Source organism: Acanthaster planci, linkage group LG15 (assembly GCF_054643075.1).
Source record: "Acanthaster planci isolate LZ-2023a linkage group LG15, COTS_SCS, whole genome shotgun sequence".
NCBI classification, from domain to species: Eukaryota; Metazoa; Echinodermata; class Asteroidea; order Valvatida; family Acanthasteridae; genus Acanthaster; species Acanthaster planci.
The window spans coordinates 9,999,735-10,026,560 of NC_141791.1; the positions used below are offsets into that span (position 1 = coordinate 9,999,735).

The following is a 26,826-nucleotide window of genomic DNA, read 5'->3' on the forward strand; positions in this document are numbered from 1 at the left end:
AAATGTTGCCGACATGAGTCGGGAACCAGTCCAAAAATCTTCGACGGCTTTCGTAGGTACCCGTACCGAACACCAGCGTGCATTACGATACGATAGTCTTTATTCAAGCAAGGAGCTATTTAGGACATCCTCTTGAGCGCCGGCGCTGCAGAGGCAAGGCCAGTGGTAAATATCGAAACACGCGTTCTCAATGATTCTCCATTCTCAGAGAAAGCCAGCCAGCTAGCCGCTCGCTCATTATACACGTTTTCGCTGAATATCTGCCAGCACTTTTGAAGTTCTTGAACTACTGAAACATCCCCATTGCATCGAACATGATTCAATGGCTTTCTGGAATCTTTCAACGTGGTCAACCATGGAGGAGACGTGTTTGTCACTCAGTCATGAGCAAAGATGTTATTGTACTCTCAGGCCTAGGTAGTCATGGCAGTCATCATAGTCATTCGTGTGTTCCAACCTCAGGGAATGCCTCATTAAAAGCAAGAAATCAAAATTACACGACTGTCAATAGTCTGCATTTGACTGGCCTCCATTCAAAACATCATAAAAACTGTCTACATGTACATGTATGTGGCCTGAGTTACCACATCGCAAAATGTTCTAGCATTTGGGCGAGTGTGCATGTACCTGTGCTTCGTTGGGTACAGAAATCAGTCAACTGTCGTAAGCCTACATTTACATGTCATAAAAGATGTCATGCTTCTAAGGCAGCAAAAAGAGGTAAAGGAAGCAAACAGCAATCAGAGGACACAGACTCGGATGAGGACATCATTGAAAGGGATGAAGATGATCTTGAGAGAGACTGGGATCCAGAGATTGATGGCAAGCTTGAGGACTCAGGAGAGGAGGCAGGGAATTCTAAGGAGTGGAAGGAGATACAACAGTTTGTCCCATCATTAAGATTGGATGCTGTACTGAGTGCTGGATTAGGTGTTTCAAGAAAGTATGTCACACCTTCTGCAGAAGGAACATACATTACCTAACCTTTGTTAAGCATGCATATTGTATGGCCCTTGCAGGAAGTGGCTCGAGAACTGGTGCCACAATTTTGCAAGGGTATAGAGTACTGAGGTGAAAAGTCATGTGCACAGTTATGTGTGTAAACTTAGCGCAAGAACCAACGTATGAACCAACGCATGAACTGGCAACATGTGTTTACTCCATTCAGTTGCAGTGCACTGAACCTGGTTCAAAGTGACATTACACTTCTGTACTCTGTAGTGATGTGCATGCATAAGATCATTGATGTCATTTATATACACACATGTTCATGTTATGGTTTGATTTTGGTATTCATGATAGTGGATGATTTATCGTGACCTTTCATGTATTTTTTATTTACCGACACTTCCACTAAATATGCTAAAGACGTGCCCAATTGGTTTGAAGACTACTGTTGCAAGCAAGTCTGTTCCCAACTATCTGGCTCATCATGCAGGCTGACATTTATCTCTGGTTCCCCTGGCATGAATCAACTGAGAATATTTCCATTCCTCATAGATGGGATGCTAGTCCGTCACAGGTTGTTCCCCACATAACCTCAGGACCTACATGTGTACATGTATGTATTTGTGCTCCTTGGTGGAGAGAAGCAAGTAGTGGCAAAGTGACTTGCCTCAGCTGGGCCACACCGTACTGCTAGCATTTGAATTTAGACCATTGACCCTGTCAAGAGTCACAGCGTTGACCATGCTGGGGCCACATGTAGCCCAACTGTTTCTTTAATTGTTCACAATTGTAATTAAAAATATATTTCCTAGGGCAATGAGGGCAACAGCACGGTGTGTAGTGATTTGGACTTGTAACGTGGGATGATGGGTCCCAGCACTTGTTTGGTGTATTTTTCATAGATTTCCTAATTTCCACATTTTTCGTTACTCAGAAAGTGATTCATAAGGTTTGAATATTTTCCTTTGCTTATTTGCAGCTTGAGGATAATTTTCTTGGGGGGGGAATCATGCAGTCAATGTCATATCTGGTCCTTGTGCCTAGTACCAACAGGCCTTGTTTTTACTCTGGTAGACTTTTCACCTTCTGACAATTTGCCCCAAATGCATTTTATTTATTCTGCCATTAAATAATTATATTGTAATGAGACTTTTCAACGTTCTCATTGCATCAAGGGATTGGATAAAAAAAAACAAGGTGTGTCTCAGTTAACCTCAGTTTCAACATATGTTTCACCCTTTCAAAGGGTATTTTACTGCCTTTGGGGGTTTTATGATAATGATATTTCCATATTTATGAGCAGAACTGTGATGTCAACCTCAAGGTTGCATTGGTTGTACACTAAAAGTCCTGCATTTTGGGAGATTTGGGTGAACTCAGTTTTCTCTTCTCTGCTGGTTTATTATTCTTTATGTGCATATAGCAATAAGCAAACACTAATGCCTTTCTCAAAAATGCTTCCCGTAAGTAAATTCTGGGTTCACAATTTGAACAGAAAAGCCTATGCACAGAACTCTGTGCTCCCCTGATGACTTCACTGCAACAGTGCCCTCAACAGTGCCCTCAACAGTGCCCTCAATTGTCCACGAAAGCATGGTTAATTTTAATTGTTTAAACAAGTGTACTTTTCAATGCATTTAACCAAATAGGAATGTAAAACAGTTTTTATACATTGAAGAAGAACACAAAGTTGAAGAAAAAATGTTTCTATGAAAAATTCATTTGCAGCGTACGTACATGTACTTAACATTTTACTTCTATGAATAACTTTATCCCAAGTCTACAGTGCATTATGGTGTGGAAAGAGGATGGCTTGATTTTGAGTATGTTAAAATTTGAAACATTGATGTACTAAAGGTTTACCTTCATAGGGTTATGTATACAATGCATTGCTTGTTTATGCAATCCCAAGATGCATTGCAAACACTGAAAAAGGTTTTCATATATGTATTTGCCACTGTTTTAATATTTGGTTCTACCCTTTGCTACTATGATCACATCACACACCTACATGTAACACATCAGCTACATTGTACACATTTTATGCAGTATGCACTATACATATGCACAAGCACTGATTTTGCCCAATTTTCTGATATCTTTTTCCTCAACAGAGGTCGTGATTGAAACCCTTTTTCCAGTAAGAGCTGAGTATACCTTTTGTACTTCGCGTACCTCTCCATCCATAACAAAAGCAGTACCAGGAAGATAGCGGCCATGCAAAGTCTTTATTGTTCCAGTTTTAAAATTGCATGTAAAATATATGTCTTCAAATAATAACACAGACATGTATTTTTTTATTTCATTTTAATGACAGGAAGATAGAAGAAGCATATCTTGGGACAAGACTGAGAATTAATGAGGAAAAAGTGGCCAAAAAAAGCAAACAGGTACACATTTGACATTGTTGTCATGTTTAATGTAAGTACACCATCTGCAAACTCACCAACCACTATAGGCTGGGCCTGCTGCCCATATACTGTTGTTGCTTACATAAAAAATATGTATCATGCTAGATACTTTCATGCTGGACACTGATCGTGTGTTATTAAAAATACATGTTCTTGGAAGAGAATGAAAATGAAAAAAAAAAGCAAAACTATCAAACAACATATTACCTGTGCGTATACTGGTACATTTGAGTACCTGTATGAGATGCAAAATGGTTCTTTGATAACTTCACCTTAAAAAAATCAGGCTTAAGGATTGGTTTGAAACAAATTTTGTCAAAACAAATACATGTACTTCTCTTTTAAAGTTCTTGTCATGTTGATAGGATCAACTGGTTTTGTTACAATGCTCTTTACAAATGTTAGGGCAGTGGTAGGTAAGCCCCTGTACTGCATGTGTGTCATTCAGTATTAGGTTATGTAGAAATCAGCATGTCTGAATTTATGATCTCAGATGCAGTTTTTCTGCAGGAATGGGGATATCAACTTTGCAAAAGAATGCATTCTTTTTCACATGCCTTTCCTTTCATGAAATGATGACAAAAAATATTGGAACAAATTTATACTTCTCGAGGGCTTGTCTTGATAGACCACTTGGACAAAATTACTCTAAGGTGGTTGAACTTGGATATTCCCTAAACATTGTGGCATGACATTCATGTACATGTAGCAGCTCTCCTTCCCATGGCGTATTACATTCTGTACAGGTAGCATGCAGACTCAGTGTTGTAATATCACAGTTAGTGTTTCGAATCCCAATATAATTTACATGCTGCAAGTAGGTATAGCAGTTTTTTATCTGCTTTAAAAGTATTGTTCTCTAACAAATGATGGTCTGAATCATAAATACGTATAAGAAGTGCAACTGCATGTACATGTACTTGGTTTATGAGCACATATATCAAATTTCTGCTGCCAGCTTCAGGTTTTTTTTACAGTGAGGCCTCTGAACTTTGAAGCCCATGCCCCCTTCCTGTACATCATTTGTTGGGCCACCTCAGATCTGCATTACACGTACATGTACATGTATGTGCCTGGCATGCAGTCTGCAGGAAATGAGTCAATTGATTTTTCTCTCTTTCGAAATTGAAATTATATAATGTGAAAGGGAATTTATGATAATCTTTTGAAGGCCTTTCCTTATTATTGGATAGGTGAAAGAGGGAGACATCTTAGATATGATCCTGGAACGAAGCTCACCCTCAGCGGCAAAGGCTGGAGATACAAACAGTGACGGATTAACAGTTATGAGATTGCATGTTATGGAGATAGCAACTGATCGAACCGGCAGGGACAGGATACCGGTGCTTCTAAGAAGATGGAAGAATCTGAAAATTGCTAAAGAGAAGTAAATTTGACTTGTATGTGTTTAATGCTTTGTACAGTTGTGCATTCAGAACTGGACTTCACTGGACTATAAAATGGGAAGCCATTATTGTGATTCATGTCCAAATCTTAAGACATACATCTGGCATGTCACTAAGCAATGAATTGTTTTAAATTGTTTTTTTAAGCGCAAAAAATGGGCCAGTATTATATAAGACATCTAAATCAAAGTTTTCTCTTAATTTTTTTTCTCATATTGAATGTTATAGGACTCTCCAAAGTTGAAAGTCAACTCATGGATAATACACAAATAGTTACATTGGGATGCTAGATTTGACTTTGATCAAGGCATTTGGCTTGTCCTATCGCTGATACAGTCAACCTGTCATTTAATTCAATGTGATTTTATTCAAATCTAACTTGCAAAAGGCTTATTGCAGTTGATCAATTTTCAATAAATTCGGCTAATGCAGTCAGCTAACTGCATATTTGTGCTGCCATTGGCCTTATTTATAAAGTGCTTAACTCTATTTCTTGCCAGTCACTTAGGGTTATGGTCAGAGTTTGTACAATATCAGCATTGTGGCTGTAATGGTTTAAACCCTGCATGAAACCTGTGCTGGTCCTTCACACAAAATCTTGGGATATAAAATGTGAGGAAAGACAGACTGGTTGTGGCATTTGGATAGTTCAGCGGTTTTATGCTTTGGTTTAAAAGCACAAGTTGAGCTTACTTGGTTTCTCAACGTAAATGTAATGATTACGTCACTGTTCGTAGCGTAGTCCGTGATTGACATTGACCAGGGGAAAAATTTATTCTTTTTGCAAGAATGACTTTCAATTTTTTTATCCATGAAAGAATATCACTTATCCCCCCCCCCGGAGAGGTTATATTTCTAAAATGTTCGCATTTTAAATCCTATACTGTAAAATCATTTTTAAAATTGGTAACATGTCCTCAGGGAGCTATTTCCCCTGGATACACCACTAAACCAAAATGTCTGTTTTCAGGTGAACTACTAAAGAGATCTTGTCTCAACCGTTCTTCAGGAAACCACATGGACGTACATGTATTACCTTTGGGAATTACCCAATATACAACTATTGCATTGCACAGCCATTTGATTTCTCGTCTCTATTCTATGGGAAACTTTCCAAACTTCAAATTTTATTGTAGTGGTGTCATGTCTTTGCACAGTTCTAGTAAAAGATCGCAATTTTTCCTGTTGTTTCAAAGCTTTTAAGATGTGGGTATAACATGAAAATGTGTAATGTTGAAACAAACATCAGGATTTAAAATACGCAAAAGAATATTGAAGTTGAGCCTGGCTTCCATCCTGCAGGCCTGAATTTTATCCAAGATTTATTTTGGATTCTGAACATGATCTTAATCCCATTCCTACACCTATCCAAAGGTGTAGTGTCCTCAGTTTCCTGTCAATCTGCGTCCCATAGACACAGTCAAAAGCCACGGACTTGCTGGGTAGGCACATACATGGCCACATGCTCGCAGATGACAGCAAGTGCCCCCTTGTTTGACCCATCATGATGTAACTTTCATGTAATTTTTCTTTTTATTTATTTTTTATAAACCCAGTCATATATACCTCTATCCCTATTCAACACAGTGCAACTTGACCGTATATTAATATTTGATAATGCCTGCTGAGAAGTGATAATGCCCACTACATAAAGCACATGCTGGCACCTGGATATGAGACAGTTTAATCAATTCTAATTGGTCAAGAGTCTGTGTGTATATGGCTTGCGATGCACGTGCCAAATTCATACATGGAGATCATTTTGGACAACTTGCACAAGGAATATACATATGAATCGGGGTGTTCAGGAAAATGAAAGGAAAATTAAAGCGAAATTCTAGAACACAATCATTGGAAATCCATCACACATTGACTTCTTTTGACTCTCGGATTAAAAAATGTATTCATGAATGGAATAAATATAGGCTTGGCAGTAACGTTTAAGACCGGTTCAGGAGACTGAATGCCGAGAATACCCAAGCTGCATGCCCTCGCCTGCAGCTCGGCAAGCCGAGAATACCCGAGCTGCATGCCCTCGCCTGCAGCTTGGCATGCCGAGAATACCCGAGCTGCATGCCCTCGCCTGCAGCTTGGCATGCCGAGAATACCCGAGCTGCATGCCCTCGTGCTCGGCATTAGTCACGCCCATTCACCGTTCTGAAATACTTGTGTATTTCCATCCTTTCACTTTGCCAAGCAAAACAAATTAGTGGATGCTGTAAAACTGATGTGACTTTAATTGCACAGTGACACAGCAAGTGGGAAATGAATGACAAGGGTTCTTGGCAGTGGGATGTTAAAGAACAGTTAAGTGATTCAGACAATGAAATGTCATGTGACAACTATAATTTATTGAAAGATTGTATGCAGATACAAAGGTAATGAGAAAAGTACCGCAGCAATGATCACCTCGTGTATAAATGGCTTTCAAAGAATTAGTTTAAAGACATCAATCATATGATAGTGTAAATCTTCATACATCAAAATCAAAGTCATTTGGTTTGTAATAATTCAATGATTACACTTTAAATAATTATGAAAACCTTGTAACTGGTTAGGAGTATTTCACCTGTAATAAACTTAAATGGAGAGTGTACGCCTAAAAGTGTATGAAATCAGAGAATGGATATGGTTGGATATATACATGGCTCAAGCTGTAGCAGTGACCCAGGTGAGAATGGTAATAGACACACATTACAGCATGATGATAGTGGATGGTGTATAAATGAAACCCACCATAGAACTTGCCACAACAGTTTCTCATACATGGTGGGAAGAGGTAAGAGTTTCAATTGTCAAAGGACCGGTGAAGAGCACTATCTTAATCCTTTTACTCATGGGAAAGTCCAGCAACAACTCTGAATCCCAATCCACTGATAAATTCCTGTAAGCATTCTGACCAAGCTGATGAGGGTATTTTCACAGCCTCTAATGCCAAAAGACTTACACTTTTCACACATCCTACTCTGTACAAAACTGAAAGCAATGGTAACACAGGGTTTTTTTTGTAAGTTTAGGTTTAAAGTAAGTGGAAATTTATGTAGACATGTGCCAACAATTTCACCATCATACAACCATACAGAAATGTCTTTGCTCTTCAATCATTTATGAGCATGTGATATAGCTCAGGCAAAAATACCATCTGTGGGCACAGGCACATTACAGAAGTGACAAACATTTTCTTTGCTGTGGCTGTAATTTTGAGTCTGTACGGAAAGTTTTCATTATATTTCATCCATGTATGTGTGTGGTGCAAAAGTCCACCCCCACATACACATGGTCTTGTCAAGTGTAATCAACTTTTAAGATGGCGTCTTTCATTACAAAAACTTGACATGTCCAATTGTCCATATTAAACAGTATGCAAAACAATATGTAATTCCAATACCAAATGAATGTATACTCTGTACATACATTGTAAATGCATTCGCAACAAATTCAAATACCCTCACCCAAAATAAAGGCAGTTTTATTCATTTTGTACAAAAGTTGGCTTACTTTCAAATCGGTTTTTAATAAATTGTAAATACTTTTTATTCTACCTTTTCAAGGAATGTACTAAAAAAGAGCTAGACTAGCAGGCTAAACACTATCAGTGGCAATATGCTTATAAAATAAGCAAGACTACAGGACTTTGCCAAGAAAGTAAAGGACATATATAGTTTACCCAATGCAAGAAGAGAAATGTATGTAAATATTCTGAATATCAACAAAGTTGGGCACATCATTTGCTTGGAAAAGTGTGTGCTTACACAATGGTTGGTGCGCTGCACCATTCTACAACCCTCATCCCACTATCCCCTCCCACTATCCCCTCCCACTATCCCCTCCCCCAAGAATTTACACAAGAAGGTCATCAAACTATGATACAGACAATTCGGTATTTTCACTTTTGATGTCTTAATACACCACGTATAAAACTTTAAAATAGTATACATGTAAAGCCAAGAGTGCGTTGGAAACTAAATGGCTTTTTGAAACAATGCTTTGACCATACAGGAGTGCCAAGTTGCTTGTACTCAACACAAAAACAAAGTACACGTCTGCAAGATTTTTCCAAAACACATGTTTTGATGGTGAACATTTTGGAATCTGAATTCGTTTTTCCTTGGGTTCATAGGAGACTCCCATTCCCAGTGTAGATAAGTGACATCAGTGCTCACAAAATCCTTCAAAAGGAAAACAAACAGGTAAACTTGACAAGAAATTACTAGCAAAATAATTAATATTACACAGAAGTAAAGGAAGAAATTATAACTTGGATCAGTTATTCAAATTAAACAGTATCAAAGTAAATGTTATATTGTTTATTTTTGCAAATGGGCATTTGTAAAGCCCTCTTGTGATACAAGTTTTGTTCAAAACTCAATATTTCAAGTTTATTTGTGTACACAGACCCTGGTAGAGTTAACAATGCAGAGAAACAAACCACTTCTCTTCAAAGTCTAAAAAGACACGCTCTGCCCATTTAAGCCATGAAAGAGCCGAATTTTAGGAGCACTGGTGTAATATTAGGTACAGGACGTGATGGCAGTCCAATAAGTGTTAGAACTTGGAGAGTATTTATGCCATCACAAGTAAGAGAGTCACACTTTTTACGGTAACCCAAGTTAATGGGGGTTTTTTATTTCAATTTAACGGGCATTGTGCAGTACATGCATATATCCCTTGCCATATTTGACATAAAAACAAGTACATGATCATTACACCTCATACACATTCAACTCATCCCCCTTGGTTCACTAAATGAAGTGCTAGCTCCTCCAGTCTGTACTTTTTACAAAAACTATTGTCAAGGTAGTAATTAAAGTTCTTGAACTTCAGATCAGTAGTAGATGGAATCCGCATTACAGTTTTAACTGGACTAATTCCTCGTAATTATGATAAAACCCTAATAATGAGGGGGCCCCTGAGAGAAGCACCAATGTCCCTACGATCCAATTTAGATTTTTTTTTAACAAAAGAAAGCTTTCCCACAATCGTACTGGCCAGGGCATGCATGTTTCACAACGGAAGATGAACAGAAAACTCTGTGGGAAGCAAATAAGTTAAATAGGAGGTGTATAGGGCAACAGCAACACAGCTTGAGCTGATTTTGGCAACGTCCTTGTGCCTCTGATGGAATAGCAAGGGTCATACTCAACTACCCTGAAATAAGTCATTCTTTTTACTTGGTCTACTCTTCAGTAAAAACCATTTTACTTGTAAACATCTAGACAAACTTGAAAAATGCACCTGTCACTGGTCAAATGAAGAGATGGGAAAACTGACAGTGACAATTTTCACTAGTACAGTGCCTGAGTAAAGTATATGTCTTTGACTCATTGTTTGCAGTTGAGTAGATATGACCTTGTAAGCACACCACTAGCAACTTGGAAGGCTACTTTTGAAGTGTGTTCAGGAAAATGAATAGAAATCGTAAGGAAAAAATAGTATGTACATTTTCTTACAAATTCAATTTGAAAACATTATTTAAAGTGTTTCCGTTGATTTAGATGCACCAGTAGTAAAATTTATGACATGATTTTCATATCCAAATTTGTTTTGACAAAAAAAGAAAGGAAAAATGGTTTGAACCAATTATTATTAGTTTTGACTCCTAACTTCAAGATACAAAAATAAGTCTTTCATAACTCATCTAGCTCTTTAGTTCTAACACTCAATATGTAAAATCAAAATGCAACAAATTAACTGTACATTATCAACATGAAGCCAAAATAAGTGGTCTTTGTACTGCATGGGTTAACTGTCACACTACCCTGGTCCACTACAAAAACACTGTCCCGCAATAATTTGGAATGACAAGTACCCACTGGCAATGCAAAATGCCTTTGACACTTCCTCTGTTGAGTCTCACATCAATGAAAGAGTCTCACACAGCATCTGCCAAAGATGCAGGAGGCCCATACCTGAAGCCTTGTTTGCACTGGATTGGATTAAATGTGGGTTAGTAAGTCTCATATAATTCCACTTGCTACTCTGAATTCCCACTTCCGAATCACAACAATCAACTTGTTTGAAGTCACACTGATTCCTGATCAGAGTCAGCATATAAACCTTGCACGTTATTTGTGATAACAAGAAGAGAGAATACTAATGAAAACCACTTTTAAACCCAATTCCCATTTCAAATAGAAAATTCCAGTTGTAGTTTTATACAAAAACCTATATTCATAAAACGGTAGAAAGCTTTTTTTAACACTGCATGTGACTTGCCAGAAACATCATTGTAGTTTTGAAAGCTGGTCCCTCTAGTACTAGACTCGCAATCCCATTGTAATTTCAAGAATATTACAGTGATAAAGGAATTTCATTCAGGAACCCTTTTCAACATCAGTCCAGGTCCATTTTTTGCTCTTCCCAAATACTCTGGTCCGTTAAAGAAAAATTACTGTTTACGCAATAACAATCTTAAATTACCTCAAAAAGTTCCAGAATCACAGAGGTTTCATGTGTATGCATTTCTATTGTTTTAATGTCTCATTTTATATGTTCACTTTAATTAAAATGACCAGCTGAAGACAAGCGTTATTTGCCCACCTTATTAAATTGAACCATGATATTGAAACAACCAAAGTCCTGGTTATCATCCAATGCAAATAAGGCTTTCAACAGTTGCACCAAACACTTGTACTGCCTGAGTACATTCTGAATGTGCTTGATTAAAAGAAATAAAAAGCACTTGGACAGCCTAACCACTGCGTTTACTAGGGTTTCTATGACTGTGATGAGTGGATGCGTATCAGAGGGTAGTAGAGCTGAGCTTCTTGAGTTTCCTGCGCTGGGCTAGCATGGAGGAGGTGACAGGCTCTAAGTTCTCCTTTCTGGGCTTGTTGCTGAGAGCCATGTAGGTTGCCTTCATTGCTCCCTGTATCATACAAACATGAATCTCCAGTTAATGTAATTTGGAGTTACTGTGACTTTATAAACACTTTCCAGTATTGTAAACTTGGAAGGATCTGTGACAATCAGGTCAAGCGGGTTGGTTCGCTGAAACTAACCTACAAGACATGCCTACAACTTATACAGCCTCACTGAAATATTTTCATCGTTGTATCACAGCTACCAAATTCGTTAAAAACTTCAATAGAAACACAGGTTGTCCAAAGCACCTTTTAAAGTAATTCAACTGGCATGCTTTGTTCAACCTAAAACACATATCATTACTACTGAAAGCAATGTCCAGCTAGCACTAAACCCCATGCTTAACACCTTGACTGCTGACTATGAATTTACATGTAACAGGTGTACTACATGTAGATTTTGCCACTACGGATATACTCATAGAAAATAAAAGGTTTTTATATTGTAATTGAATGCACTGGCATCACTAATAACATAACAAATACGCTGCTGGTGGTGGTGATGACAAAATGTGGTGGTGGTGATCCAAAAATGTTTACATTCAAATAATTTTTTTGTTTGTTTTTGCTGTTTCAAATAAAATAAGAAACTGGCAAAATTGGGAAGGTTGTGTCACCTTCCGCACTTTATTTTCAGACAAGAGTGAAAATGAAATTATTACAATGCCAAGACAGCTTTACATTTTGAGGGGGGGGGCTGGAGGGTAACTTGTCTTGCCTCTGGTGACATTTTGTCCTTTTCTTCAGAAAACTTATGAAAGTCAGGCTTCTGCTAACGTACAAATTTAATCTTTTCCTAATCATTTCCAATATGCGTGAAATGGATCGGTCTTATCAAAGGCTGTATCCAAGTCAGAACCTCTTTGGACAATTGTACATATGTGTTGCACTGATACTTCGATGAGTTAATGTCCAAAAATTGTTTGAAAGCTCATACAAAACAATGCAAAACTGCACAGGAAATTAATGCATGACTAAAGAAGAACTTTGGCTGCCCCGCACCAGTTGTCACGAAGCCCTCGATGAGCGAAAGCGAAAATTTACTAACCTTACTTCAAGTCACAAATTTACAATGAACTGTATGCTACCACAAGTTAGAGTGGAGCTTGTTAGTCACTACTTCTGCTCACACAGGAATGGCTGCAACGAGTCCCACCGACATATATATGAATATTGATATTTAATTGGCAGCCAATCACAGCACAATGACCAGATGGCCAGAGAATACTGTTCATACATGAGGCTTGCTCCGCACTGTATATATATATGCCAGCACACAGATTTGTATACACTGTAGGTATGTAGGGGGCATACACGTGCATGTACAGTGTACATGTACAGTACATTCAGTTGCATGCATTACAGCACTCTGGTTCTGTTCAGTGTCGGGAAGAGGACGTGCAAAGATTAGCCTGGCTTTTGTGTCGATGAAAAAAAAAACCCCAAAAGCACAGAAAAATTGGCACTTGCAAAAGGAAGAAAAAGGAGAAAGCTGGCCCGTCAATAGCAAAAAAGCAGACAATTAAACTCGGCAATTTCAACAAAAAAGCGGGGATTTCAGGCCCCGATACAATACAGTGTCATTGACAGTACAAACCTTTACAGGTTGCTATATATACTGCATGACTGGTATGAAGAATCAAAGAAGTACGAGATAAATCGTAGGAGGCATAGTGGCATAAGCAACTCCATGACACTACCTGCTACAAGTTATCTTGTAGATATTTCTTCTCCGTAAAGTAATTAGTAATGAACACACTACAACATATCGAAACCAAGAAGTACCATTAAGCAATGACAACGCTAGGCAAATGGGAACGCCCAGTGAAATTATGCACAGCAGTCAAGGTGTTGAGGACCAGTCTTGACTGCCTCAGTGACACTGCTCTGAACCAGCTTAATGCAACCTTTGACAACATAGTTCAGGTTTAGTACAAAATACAGTAAGCTTTGCAATTTCCTGAAAGAACGTAATTTCTACTGAACTTAAATTCAACAGGGAACATTTCGAACATTCTAATGCAATGAGTAAAACTGGACGGTGGTGGGGAACAGCCAAGGTCAAGAGGTTGAACTGCTTCATGAGCATACCTTGACCAGGTCATAATCCTGTGTAGTCAGTCTATCCTGGGGCAGGGACTCACAGTGTTGCATCCAGGGATGTTGCAACACTTTAATTGCTGAGGGTCTAGTATAGGGATCTACATGCAGCATCCAACGCACCAATTCCTGTCAACAATACACCAAACAGTGATTAGTATAATGGCTACAAACCAACAGTGACGGAACAGTTTTAAAAGTGTGGGGGGAGGGGGCGGGGCAAGCCCCAGCCATTAGACTGAAGATAATACAATATTATGAAGTTCCAATATACCTCCAATGGCTGGTAGGCCTATAAAGTGGAGGGAGGCAAAATAACTACCTTTTCAAAAGGTGGGGGGCAATGCCCCCTAGCCCCCCCCCCTTTCTGCCGCCGGTGCTACAAACATGGTGCAACATTAACATTATGTGAAGATCCTGACAATCATGCTTTTTACAAAGCTACAAGTAACTTCTCATCGGAGCCACTTTTGAGTAACAGGCCTTTCAAAGATTCTCGTCAAAAATGTAATTGTTGGCAACCTTCGGCATGTTTCACCCACATAATTTTCATTACAATGCCAAACTGGCTGAACCACCAAAATAAAGAGCTGTTTGCTCTTTCTGAAGTAAATTAAAACAAAAATTACAGCATCTCTCAGGTGTGATATGACGTGTGACTCTTACAGATACATGTGGGTATTAAGTGGCCCTGCCAGTCAATCATTGATAATCACAGGTTGCTGGTTAATTCTCTCTCTATTACGAATTTACCTTAGCCATTGGTGAAACATGGTCCCAGTTTCCTCCATTTAAAGAAAACTTGCCCTCTCCAATTCTAGCCAAAATAACCGCAGCAGTATCATCTGGTCCATGTGCAAATGGTGTATATCTAAAGAGTGTACACAACACTAGAAAACTTTATTCAAAGAGTGGCAAACATTGCATTCTTGAAAGCAGCCCTGACTGAAATCAAGTTTTACCAAAAAGCATTTAACTTCTACTTTACTATGATACCATGCTTTATGCGCTTAGTTGTATAAATTGGTTAAATGAACTGTATAAGGGATTAGCTTTACATGAACACTCTGTATACAGTAGATTCCTATTACAGCACTCCCTGATGTGATGATCTTCAAGATATAAAACTCCTTTTTTCACGTTCCTGGCTGTTCTCCCATTGACTGTGTAGTGTGTACATTTAGCTTTGGTTACAGCACTCTTGTTTAAAGTGCTTTCCGGATACAACGCTCAAAATATTAAGTCCCAGACAAAATAAAAACATGTTATGTGGTTTCTGTTCCAACTTTACTATTCATAAAGAGGAGTCTAGTACTGTGAACTAACTCGTAAATATGTCAGAAATTTCTTGAGTCGCGATTTCAGGCTGTTGAAGTTCTGAACGTACTTCATGTTGTCACAGGGGTCACTGACTCCCAGTGGTACCACATCATTCTCATTATTTTAGCAGTAGGCACCAGTGCATCATGCATGCATTCCCTCATGAGCTCATATAGGATGCACTGTATAATCACATACAACGTAAATTGCTTCACCGTGGAGGAAAGCAGTTTTCATATTATCAGTCACATGTAAATCAGTCACATGTAAGAAGACACCTGTTTTGTTTTATTCTACTCTATCCACCCGTACAGTAAAAAAAATCATAGAGGTTTTAGATGGCACGTACATGTGCTTTTCTGTGAATGCTGTGTTGTGTATAGCTTTAAAACTTGAGATTAATAGTTAAATGGTACAGGTGCACTGTGCAGTGTCACATGTGCATGATGTTGTTGAGTTGCTTTGTACAGATATAACACTCAAATAAGTTTGGTCCCTGTGAGAGCACTAGTCTGGGAATCTACTGTATCATTAAATAAACCACGACTATTTGAACAATTCACTGATTTTCTTTTCAGATAACCAAAGGAAATGGCTAGAAAATAAAAGGAGTCCCACTTTTAACTTCCCTATTAATACAGAGTTCTAGCAAGTTCAAACCCACTTCAATTAACACACACCAACTCTGTTGTCATTTTGGATCAAAAACAAAGTGTTTCAATTCTCAAGAACATCTAGATATTCACAAAACGTGACTTAAGACAAGCAAGTTTCGGTGTGTGATTTTCTTGACATGAACCTTGACCAGACTCAAGTTACAACTGGGACAATAGCCCAAGTTAAATGGCTAACTATATCAATAAACTGACCCTGCCAGCATTGTATAGAGAAGAACTCCCAGACTCCATATGTCACAGGCTGCATCATAACCTTGTCTCTTCAGTACCTAGGATTGAAAAGAGGACACAAAAAGGATACATGATGTCATTAAACACTAACTGGCAGCTAAATTCTAGATAGGAAATTTACACCTAACATGTGCTCTACGCAAGAACTGCAGAGAGTGTGGTGTGAACAGCCTGTGTGATAAGTGGGAACAGTTAAGTGGCTACACTGTCCTGATCATGTTAATATTGTGCAATGTACACAACTGAGTTAGTGAACTACAGTGGAACGTCGCTATACCGAACACCGCTATAGCGGACATTCGGCTGTACCGAACAATGTCCTTGGCTCCCAATATTTTGTACACAAAACCTACCGAACATTATGCAGTTGCAAATCAACCAAGATTCGCCACAGCATACATCAGAGATCGATCCTGAGCGGTAGCTTCATGACTTTTAGGATAAACTAAATATCAATTTTGTAACTCAAGATTTAATAAAAAACAAAGACAGATACATTTCTTGAAACCTCAAACGTAAATGCAATGGCAAACATCACGAAAACAGTGAATCATAATATCACAAGAGGGTGCACTTCAGTTAGACAAGAGCGGGTGCTTTTCAACAAGGCAACAAAACGTTCGGCAATTAATTTTGCTATACCGAATGACCGCTGTACCGAACATTTAGAGTGGACCCCGTCATGTTCGTTATAGTGGCGTTCCACTAAATTTGCATACATGAAAAGCGAGCAAAATGCTACAGATCTTATATGGTCTGTATTTCAACGTGTATTTGTGCATGTCAATCCCACTGCCTGGCATGGCATCACACCACAAGTCTCAAGACCACAAGACTTTGCCATCATTCTTCCCTTAGTTCTCCCAATGGTTTCTCCAGCACTTTCAACTCAAGGTATAGTCGAATCTCCCTAACGTGGCACAATTTCAATGTTCGCCTTTGTTTTCCTCACGCCAAATTCAAAAACGGCAGCCTCCAGAAATAGGCACATATTTAGCTGAGTGTTTCCTAACATAGCGCACCTGAAAAAAATATCAAAATATCCAACAGTAACATTTAAGAAGTTCTTCAAAGTTGATAGATTCTACTACCTTACCTCCACTCACATAACCCTACAAGCTCATAACAACATTAGTTTCTTACTTTTAGGTGTATTTTAAAGTTTTGTACTTCAAAACAAATTGGAAAATCAGGCCACAATAATATTTCCTTGAAATTTTGTACAGGTCAACTAAACTCAAGATTTACGAGAGGGAATATTTAGAACTCAGTGAAATTTCACTTACTGTGAAATTTGAGGTAAAAGTATTGCTTCAAAAAGGCGCATGAGGCAAAACAGTACACCATGTAAAGGGCCGCACCATGCCACATTACGGTGCATGAACAATATAAAACTAACAGGGGTGTGAGTGAAATGTAAAAAAATAGAGCTGAAATCATGCGTTTGAAAAATACACGGCGTGGGGTCCGGGACCTTACAGGGGCCCCGTGAAAATTTTGAAACGTAGATGCTCTGTGGTGCATTTTACAGCCTTTTGGTGCAACTGCTGATCATTTTTTTCTTGCAATTTATGCTATGCATAGTTTTAATTTTAATTTTTCTTCATATTTCTCTGAAATTTCTGGTGAGGTTAAAATGAAAGGTTATATATATAAGTTACATATATAGACAACACTAATTTTCCTTAAAATATTTTAACAGCCATCAGAAAGTGAAAACATGTCCAGAAAGTGAAAACATGTCCTAAAAGTGAAAAATAGCTCAGAAAATTCCACAGCATTTACTTAGTAAACAGTTTTTTTTAAGAAAAGTCTCAGGGGTTTGTGCACAGAAGCATGAAGTGTTGTATATAGAACTCTTTCCGGATGAACTAGTAATAAGTATACAAAAATTGTAAATTTCAAGGTTTGTAGAGTGAATCGGCCCTTTTCCCGCCTGATCCGAGAATGTTTTCAAAATTTCAGTTATTGAAAAACGCATATCGCGTGCATAGGCCTTAATCTCATGTCCAGGCTTTTGGATTTTCTTTGCACAGACCATGTTGCCTGCCCGTCACATCTACTGTGTAGTCCATTCACGTCCATTTACGCGGATTTATAACTTGAGGACCAGTCTTATCATAGACTGTATCCAAGTCAGAACCTCTTTGGACAATTGTACATTTGTGTTGCACTGATATTTCGATGAAATATGTCCAAAAATTGTTTGAAAGCTCACCAAAACAAATGCAAAACTGCACGAGAGTACATAACACAAGAAGAACTTTGCACACCCCGTACCAGTTGTCACAAAACCCTCGATCAGTGAAAGTGAAAATTTACTAACCTTACTTCAAGTCACAAATCTACAATGAAATGTATGCTACCACAAGTTATAGTGGAGCTTGTTAGTCACTACTTCTGCTCACACAGGAATGGCTGCAACGAGTCCAACTGACACATGTATGAATACTGATATTTCATTGGCAGCCAATCACAGCACAATGACCGGATGATCCAAGGATACTTTTCACACACGAGACTTGCTCCGCACTGTATATACATGTATATGCCAGCACACAGATTTTATACACTGTACGCATGTACGGGGCATACACGTGCATGTACAGTGTACATGTGCAAAGTTTGGTCTGGCTATTGCATTGACAGAAAAAGAACCCCCCAAAAAGGGGGAAAAATCAGCATTTGGGAAAGGAAGAAAAAACAAGGAAATCTGATCCACTAACAGCAAAAAAACAGAAAATAATTTCGGCATTTGGAACAAAAAAGCAGAAATCTGCTGAGAAGCGGAGATTTCACACCCCTGAGTAAGACTTACCTGCTTTCATTCATCAGCACATAGAGAGACATTTTGTAACATGTGCTATACAAGAACTGATAAGACTGCAATGTAGCAATAGTTTTCTTTGAAGAGAAAGCCGAGAGGTGAGCAAATGGCTCTTTCAACACAAAGATATTTGAATTAGTGCATGTGCTCTTTACCTCCGGTGCAACAAAGTTTGCAGTATAACACGGTGTCATCAGCAAGCCATTGTCTGCTCGCATCTGCTTTGCAAATCCAAAGTCACTGATTCTCAGTGAGCTAGGGTGTCCCGAGTCATCTGCATAGAGTATGTTGCTTGGCTTTAGGTCACGATGAACCACCTAGGAAAGGGAAACAAATATCCTTAAGACTGTGTTCACCAGCAATTCACTTTACACAAAAACGACTGCCAAGTTATGGATGAATAAAGGAATAAATACGTGTATGTGCTTGACCAGTCTTAAGCGTGCGACCAGCTCAGGAGAGCGGACAAGCATCCCTGTGAAGGATGCACTCTGGAAATTGCTTCAGGGTGTGGGTGTACCTCCAAAGCTGGTTGCCATTCTACCTGCCCTCTACTCAACCACGCGATGCCGGATCTGGTCTGACGGACTGCTGTCTGATCTATTCTCAACAACATCTGGGGTTTGTCAGGGTTGTGTTGCTGCACAAATCCTTTCAACATTGCCACAGATTATTGGTTGGCGGAGACCCTGCAGTGATCACCTGACCCTAGTGTCCAATACCACAGTCACTACACTGATTTGTGCTATGCAGATGAAGTTGTTCTTTTTGCCAAGACAATTCATGTCCTCTCATTGTTATGGCTCAAGAGACAACCCCCTTAGGACTAACCATAAGTTGGGCAAAAATCAAAATTCAATCTTTGCCAGATTTTGCCCCTCCATTGCCAGCAACCAGCAAGATTGGAGATGTTGAGGTGACCTCAGCCGATAGACTTGTGTACATGGGCTCTTCTCTTTGTACCTCCTCCAAATCCGAGCATGAGATTACAAAATGACTCGGCCTCGCCAACATTGCTTATGAATGCCTAACCCATTTCTAAAGATTGGCCTCCATTAGCTGAGACACCAACTATGCCCCTCGAGATTGCAGTCATTCCTGTCCTACTTTATGCAAGTGGGACGTGGACATTGTCTGACATTTGATTTCTTTTTGAGCAATGAAGCTATTTGGTGCCAATTGGCGTTGTTTCACCAAGGCGTGAGAGATCCCAAGTAACTTCCTCAGACGAGTTTGCTTAGCAGTTTGTGCAATAAGGCTACCGGTATTTGATGCCACGTGATATTTTGTCATCTACGGCGCATTTCGGCCCATTTGTGTTGTTGAAAAGTTGACATTTTATTCACTTTATGACCCGTTCCATATGAACGGTTTTCTGTTGGCCGTTTTCTCTTTTCCCTTTTCCAGAGGTATGGGATTCTCGTGCGTCAGCTTTAATCGATCCGTATTTGCAAGAATTAGCAGAGGCTCAACTCCCGGTTCTTCTGCCGTCAGCCAAAGCTCCGTCCACCGCATCAAAGTATTCACTCGCCTGGAGTAGATGGGAGAAATGGGTGACAACCAGGTCTGGAGTGCGAGTTTTCCCGGCGGAGCCATACCATTTGAGCCTCTATTTGGCGTACCTTGGTCAGTCATCAGGAGCAAAGACAGCTGCCAATGCCTCTGCAGCAGCTGTGAAATGGACGCATTCGCTAGCCACTCTGCCTTCGCCTACCGATGATCCATTGTTCAAGACAGCACTACAGGGATACAACCGGCTATATACCTCCCCAACACAAAGGAAGGAGCCTATCACAGTGGCAGATTTTGAAAATTTTTTAGCTTCCCATGGTCAGCCTTCCGCTGATCTGGCAGATCTTAGAATTCTGTTTATTTCTTTTCTAAGTTATGCCGGTTTTCTGAGATTCAGTGATATTGCAACCATTAGATCTAAAGATTGTACGTTTACCAAGATCGCATGACAATTTATTTATCCAAGCCTAAAACGGATCAATTTCGTCAAGGTACATGTAGTTTAGTTACAATAGCCAGAACGCATAGATCTGCATGCCCAGTTTCCATTGCCAAAAGGTACTTGAATGCTCTCGGAGATTCGCCAGATTACGAGTTTCCGGTCATTCGTAGGTTAACTACTTCTACGAAAGGGTTAATTCCCACTTGCCGACCCCTAAGCTACACTAGAACCTGTGAGATTGTACTTGAAGCCTTAAAACCCATTGTATAAGACATTAGCAAGCATGGTCTCCACAGCCTCAGAGCAGGTGGTGCGTCTGCAGGAAGTAATGCGTCTGTACCAACGTGGCTAGTTGCACGCCACTGCAGATGGAAAACAGACAAAGCCAGGAGTGCCTATGTCCAGCCAGATATCAAAGCCAAACTTCTCCCATCGAAATCGCCGGGAATTTGAAAAAATTTGAAGAATTGTTGCTGAAGAATTGTTATCAAACCCACTGATAGATTTTTGGTTTTGCTTAATAGGTGGTTTTCAGTGTTCAAAGTGAAGGAGGAATCAATTTCGCTAATTATAATGTATGAAACGATATGATTGGAGAGTATGTAGAATAAAGCGAGTTGGTCTCACAACCGAATCCAACTTGTTCAACCAAGATTTTGCTATCCTATTTTGATTATTTTGAATTAGTTGTGTTTTTAATGAGGAAGATAGAGAAAAGATATGTATTTTCCTACGAAGTAAGAAATTAATGGATTGATACAAAAGATAACTATTCCAAGAAAGGGTTGCAAACCTGTAGTTTTAGGAATTTAGAGATTAACCCTAACCACACTGAACCCAACAAGGTTATGCAGGATTTCAATGGTCCCTGGGGGGTTAAGGTTAAACAGAGAGTGCATTGTATTCACGTTTAGCAACTCATTATTGTATCTTTTTGAACAAGTGTGAAAATGACATCTGCACTTGATGGTGTCTGTTAATTACTGTGAAATGTTTTGAATAAGATATGTTTACTATCAAAGGTATATTTACTATCAATGCACGTAGCCATTGTTTGTAGCCATTGTTTGGCATGCACATGGGTTTATCCCCTACAAACACAGGGTGAGGGTTCCCCTCGTTTTCTCCAAATGACACAATCTACATTCAGAATTCGCATCTTGACATAAAGAGGAAAAATAGCCCTTTTAAGCTTGTTATAGTTGAGCTCTGAAGACAAATGACACTGCACTCAACGTTGATGCTTCAATATCCATTTGAACTGATAAAATCAGAGAAAACACATTTTCCTTAGAGGTGCTCTTTAATAGGCTTACCCGCTGTTGATGGAGGTAGTCCACTGTCTTGGTTATAACACGCATGATCTCACAAGCTTCTCTTTCAGATAGATGTTTCTTCTTGAGGATTTTGTCAAGCAGCTCACCACCTTTCATTAATTCCATCACCATGTACACATTCTGGCCATCATCATATACCTGACAAACCAGTCAACAGTTAACTATCACAGAAATGTGTGTATTGTTGCCTGCATACAATCAAATGATCACTTCAAGAACTGAGCCAAATACAGTGCTCAGAAAGGTTGATACATGTTTGGATAAATAGATTTATGCATGCTTGTCCAAACATGTGTGCATCCTTTACTTTACCACAGAGAACAGAAAGCAAAAGGAACAAATCTTTTCTTTGTCTTTAGTGCTGTTGTCCTCTGTGGTACCGATAGATACCTGTGCACAATTAGTGGAGAGTGTTATATCGTAGGGGCATTCCTCCCTGAGTTTAAGAGCATCCTCAAAGTCAAAGACGAGACAACCCTATGGGAAGTTTTTCAATAGGGCTCTCTCATGGGCATAGTGCACATGTGGAAACTATACATTCAAAGGAAATTACTCATATGTGCTCACTGTAGCCTATGCAAAATGAGCAAAAACCAGTGTTTGTGTCCGTTTGTGGTGCCTCATCGGGTACCAAAACAATAGGAAGTACCCCACAAGGAACATCCAATGTCCTTGTGGGATACTTAAATGGTACCCACAAGAATGTCACAATAAAAAGGAGGAATTTCCAAGGTATACTTATTGGTAGCAAATTGAAGTATTTCACATAAGGGACATTTGGTTGAAATATCAACCCAGGAAAGATAGTCTGGTTTAAATGGAAGTGATTTGAAAACTGCACTTCACACACTATCTTTCCAGCACATGAGAACAAAGAAAATGGCCCCCTCCCCCAGAATATAAATGTAAGGGTGGTGGTGTGTGTGCACGTGGTGAGTTCCCATCGGAAAAGCGTTATTGGTGTGTGTGATGGTATGTAAAGATACGCCCTCTCTTGTTCCAAATGTCATCTCCTCTGTGGTACATGTAAAGTAAAACATGGAGTTGACAGGGTAAATAAGGGGTTAATTTCTATTCTTAGGAAAGTCAGGACCAAGTTGTGGAATAATAATTTGTCGGCATAACAATTGAAGTGCCCACAACGACTACATTTCAAGACAAGTGTAGTCGCCATGACTAGAGAACAAGAATGTGCAAAAGTCTGTAAACATCATCACAACTGAGAAGGTACGGTACCCTCTACCATTCTACATGGAGCTGATCTTGTGAGTAATGCAAAAAATGTTCCCACTGACTTGCTGGGAATTGACTACTGTAATTGATCCATTCCCTGATTATTCCAAACGTTGTTATTTTCAGAGGACTAAAACACAGAAAATAACTGCAGTGGGTTGGCTTTGCTTAATGCTGGTGCACTATTGATATGGTCAACAAGTCTTACATCTCTTAATGTGATGATATTAGGATGGTGTCCATATCTTAGCATGACTTCAATCTCTTCCTGAACATCCTTCTTTCCTTTAGGGATGATCTTGACAGCATACTGCTGGCCTGATGCTTTATGGACGCAACAGAGACACTTGGAGAAAGACCCAAGACCAATGACCTACAATACACAAGATTGTACACACAATGTGCAACATGATGAGAACAAAATTTACCATGAATTGTCTCAAGTTTTACTTCAAAATTTTGTATTGAAATTGTATAGATATTGTGAATGGCAGCCATCTTTCCAGTACACTGCTTTTGTTAAGAAGGGATAGTGCAAAACGTCTACTCATGTCTATCCCTGTGGGGCAAAAGCTCTTACAAAAAATAATGGTTGTCACGCACAACCTCTCTAGTGTTTCAAATGTTTTCTATTTTATGCTAATATAAATTTCCACACTTCTGACACGACAACAGTGATCTTAGACTTCCAGTCTCAGGAATGCAATGAGGAATTCAGACAAAAATGAAGAAACATGGAGGTCGCAAAAGACTTTGTGCAGGGCTTCCAAGTTCTAATGGCATAAATGGGCAATAAAGAACCAAGAGAACTGATTGATTTGAGGAAAACATACATGTACACGTCTGAGTAATTTTTTGTTTTTGGTATTTCATTTGTTAATGAGTATACAATTGTCGCTCAATGAGGAAACTGAATAAAAGTACTACAATGAGCTTTATTTGAAAATCAAAATTTCTATCAACAAATCCCAAAGTGTGAAGTGAGCATTGATATGCACCTCCAATACCTTTGCTGGAAGTCTGATCTTACAACATGTTTACAAAATCCTGAATGCACTATTCATTTTTTCTATTCAATCACAATGACATACATGTAGATAATGACTTACATCCTGGAGCTCATATTCCTCGGTGATGTTTGTCACTCGTGCATGTTTGACTGGAAGCTGTTAATGACATAAACAGGAACAAATCATGTCTGCATATAGCTTATCAATGTCTTTCCAAGAGATGCAATTCAGACAACTCCACCATACATATAGCGTACATGTACACACACAAGTCCAATTAACCACTCATTGAAAATGTATTAAATGTGTTTCAGGACTTTATTTAGCATGTGGATGATCTAACTGCCAGGAATTGTGTCCATTTTCTGTCGTTTCAATTTCTGTTGTGTTGTTTCATTCATGAATATCAATCAATCAGGAAACATACATGTATATACACACAAGTGTCACACTGAGCTTCAGGTTAGGTTTACTATTGTGCTGTGCAACAACAAAAACACAGACTGTTTTTGTCCGATTCCGAAGTATGATTACCGACTGTTTCAATGTGAAATTCATTTCAGGGAATCTTGATCCTGATCTCTATTGGAGAACATTTATGCAAAAGCTTTGCAGATTTCGCCTAAATCTAACACAAGGCTGCAAACCAGTGACACAAATGGGAATAGCAAGCCCAATGTAAAGAAGCAGAGGTTGGCTTGTACATTTCATAATCCATGAAAACAGAGCAAAGCCACTTTGATGAGAGTAAGGTAGTTAAAGTAAATTAATGAAATAAGATAAAGAGTGATTTTAACCACTACTGCTACCCCCAGGGAGTGGGCAAAATCCAGACCTACCCTGACCCAATCATGGAAAACATCTGGGCTACCATTTGCTACAGAGCAATACGCTGCCCATGTAAAGTAAGAAACTTACATGTACTGTGTCTTTTGTTGGTTGTGTATGTGAGTTATTAGTTGCTGCCTTTGCCTCATCTTCTTGTAAGAGGACAGGAGCAATGTAGCTGAATCCACGGAACAGCTGATGGGCACTTGCACTGGGAGGTAGTCCTGGAGAATCTAATGGCATGATCCAAACAAAATCTACTGCCAACCATTTTTCACTTCTTACAATAATAACCAGGTGAGCTGTGTGATTCAATGAACAAGACAGCCAAGACATCTGGATTTCATTTTGTGACACATATAGCATTTAGCAAGTGGTAATGGGTACAAATATATGTTAAGGCTGCATCCAAATCTCTTGTCTAGAGCTAGGTCTAGGTCTTCACTCCATTGGAAATGCGTGGAGACGCATACACAATAGACCTAGCCGTAGCTCTGGAAGCCCGTTTCGGACACAGCCTAAGATCCAGTTACAGGCAGTAGGGGCCTATACTGACTTATTTTGCCAGCCCCCAACTACATGAGATGATGATATCTTAACAGCTGCATGAAACTGACCCCTGTGCATATTGTACAAAACTAGGCAGGTGATGAGAATAACCTTGTATTCTTACCAGAAGAACTCCTTTTAAACATGTTAAATGGTACCGTAGTGTTTCAAATGACAATAAATATGGAGGAATCTCACTGTTTATTTTCAAGTCAAATCAAAAGCCACTGAAACATAAACATTTCATTCAATATGAACAACTTTGCGTTTACACAGACAACTTGTATCAGCTCCTTTTCACTGTTCACGCTTTGTGTGCAGAAAATGGACAGAAATTGTTTGTGCACATTCTGACTGCTTGTGCTGCTGAAAATCTAACAATCACACTTCATCTGATTTCATAAATGCTTTTGAAAAGACAGATTCAAAACTTTCACCATGTGCAACTCAAGTCATTTTAATATTTGATTTAATATAATTAAAAGTGATTTCATACTATAGCATAAATATCTAATATTTGTCTGGCAGGTAATTTGTATTACTTTGTCCCTCTTGCAAATTGAAGAATGTGTTATACGAAATCTTGATGTGACAGAGATACAAAAACATTGGACCCCAAATGTTAAGAATGATCCGTAAATTTGGCTTGTGATTTACTGTATGTCACTAATTAGTAATGGAAGCAAAAAACAAACAAACAAAACGTGCCCGTTGTGTACATGAATGCTGAAGATTTCTTCCTATACCGCTAATATACATGTAAACTGCCAGTCCTGACATGACAACGAACATTCAACAGTGTGTCTAATATTAACATCTCCATGACCCGTGTAAGAGAAATGAATAATAACCAGCATGTACATCCTGCCTGGGCGATGAGGAACACCACCTCTCACCTGTCATGACAATGAATACCATCCGGTCTGTGCCACTGCAAGGCATTATGTCTAGCCACAGAACCCACAAGTAATCAGACCAATTTCCTACATGTGTCACTGAGCTAACACTAGACACTTCCACAATCTACAAGAACAAACCTCTAGTGCCTACCTACAGGTCAATGGTAAATCCATGCACATGTGCATGTATATGTACTAGTATGTACATGTACCACATGCTTTACATTGCAAAA

At 39.0% G+C, this 26,826-nt stretch overlaps 2 protein-coding genes and 1 pseudogene across 2 annotated transcripts in view; 2 read left to right on the top strand and 1 right to left on the bottom strand.

The window, feature by feature from the left end:
- The first annotated feature begins 119 nt into the window (after window positions 1–119).
- On the top strand, window positions 120–5,210 carry LOC110974909 (uncharacterized). Its single transcript, XM_022226867.2, has 3 exons — window positions 120–943; window positions 3,266–3,338; window positions 4,553–5,210. The coding sequence occupies exons 1-3, from the start codon at window positions 315–317 to the stop codon at window positions 4,748–4,750; spliced, it is 900 nt and encodes a 299-aa protein (XP_022082559.2). The 5' UTR covers window positions 120–314; the 3' UTR covers window positions 4,751–5,210.
- A 1,886-nt stretch (window positions 5,211–7,096) lies between these two features.
- Window positions 7,097–26,826, bottom strand: part of LOC110974875 (ribosomal protein S6 kinase alpha-3-like) — a 71,982-nt gene continuing 52,252 nt past the window's right edge. The window contains exons 12-20 of the mRNA XM_022226801.2: window positions 25,236–25,378; window positions 24,417–24,473; window positions 23,516–23,680; window positions 22,054–22,212; window positions 18,939–19,100; window positions 15,918–15,994; window positions 14,482–14,599; window positions 13,720–13,857; window positions 7,097–11,633 (exon numbers count right to left, since the gene is read on the bottom strand). Coding sequence (XP_022082493.1) covers window positions 11,508–11,633; window positions 13,720–13,857; window positions 14,482–14,599; window positions 15,918–15,994; window positions 18,939–19,100; window positions 22,054–22,212; window positions 23,516–23,680; window positions 24,417–24,473; window positions 25,236–25,378 — 1,145 coding nt within the window. The 3' untranslated portion in view covers window positions 7,097–11,507. The remainder of the gene's footprint in view (window positions 11,634–13,719; window positions 13,858–14,481; window positions 14,600–15,917; window positions 15,995–18,938; window positions 19,101–22,053; window positions 22,213–23,515; window positions 23,681–24,416; window positions 24,474–25,235; window positions 25,379–26,826) is intronic.
- On the top strand, window positions 19,857–21,190 carry LOC147796680 (uncharacterized; annotated as a pseudogene).

Coding starts and splice junctions, on each gene's coding strand:
- LOC110974909 (XM_022226867.2), top strand. CDS start 315: ATGATTCAATGGCTTTCTGGAATCTTTCAACGTGGTCAACCATGGAGG. Junction 944..3,265: donor GGATTAGGTGTTTCAAGAAA/GTATGTCACACC, acceptor TTTTAATGACAG/GAAGATAGAAGAAGCATATC. Junction 3,339..4,552: donor TGGCCAAAAAAAGCAAACAG/GTACACATTTGA, acceptor ATTATTGGATAG/GTGAAAGAGGGAGACATCTT.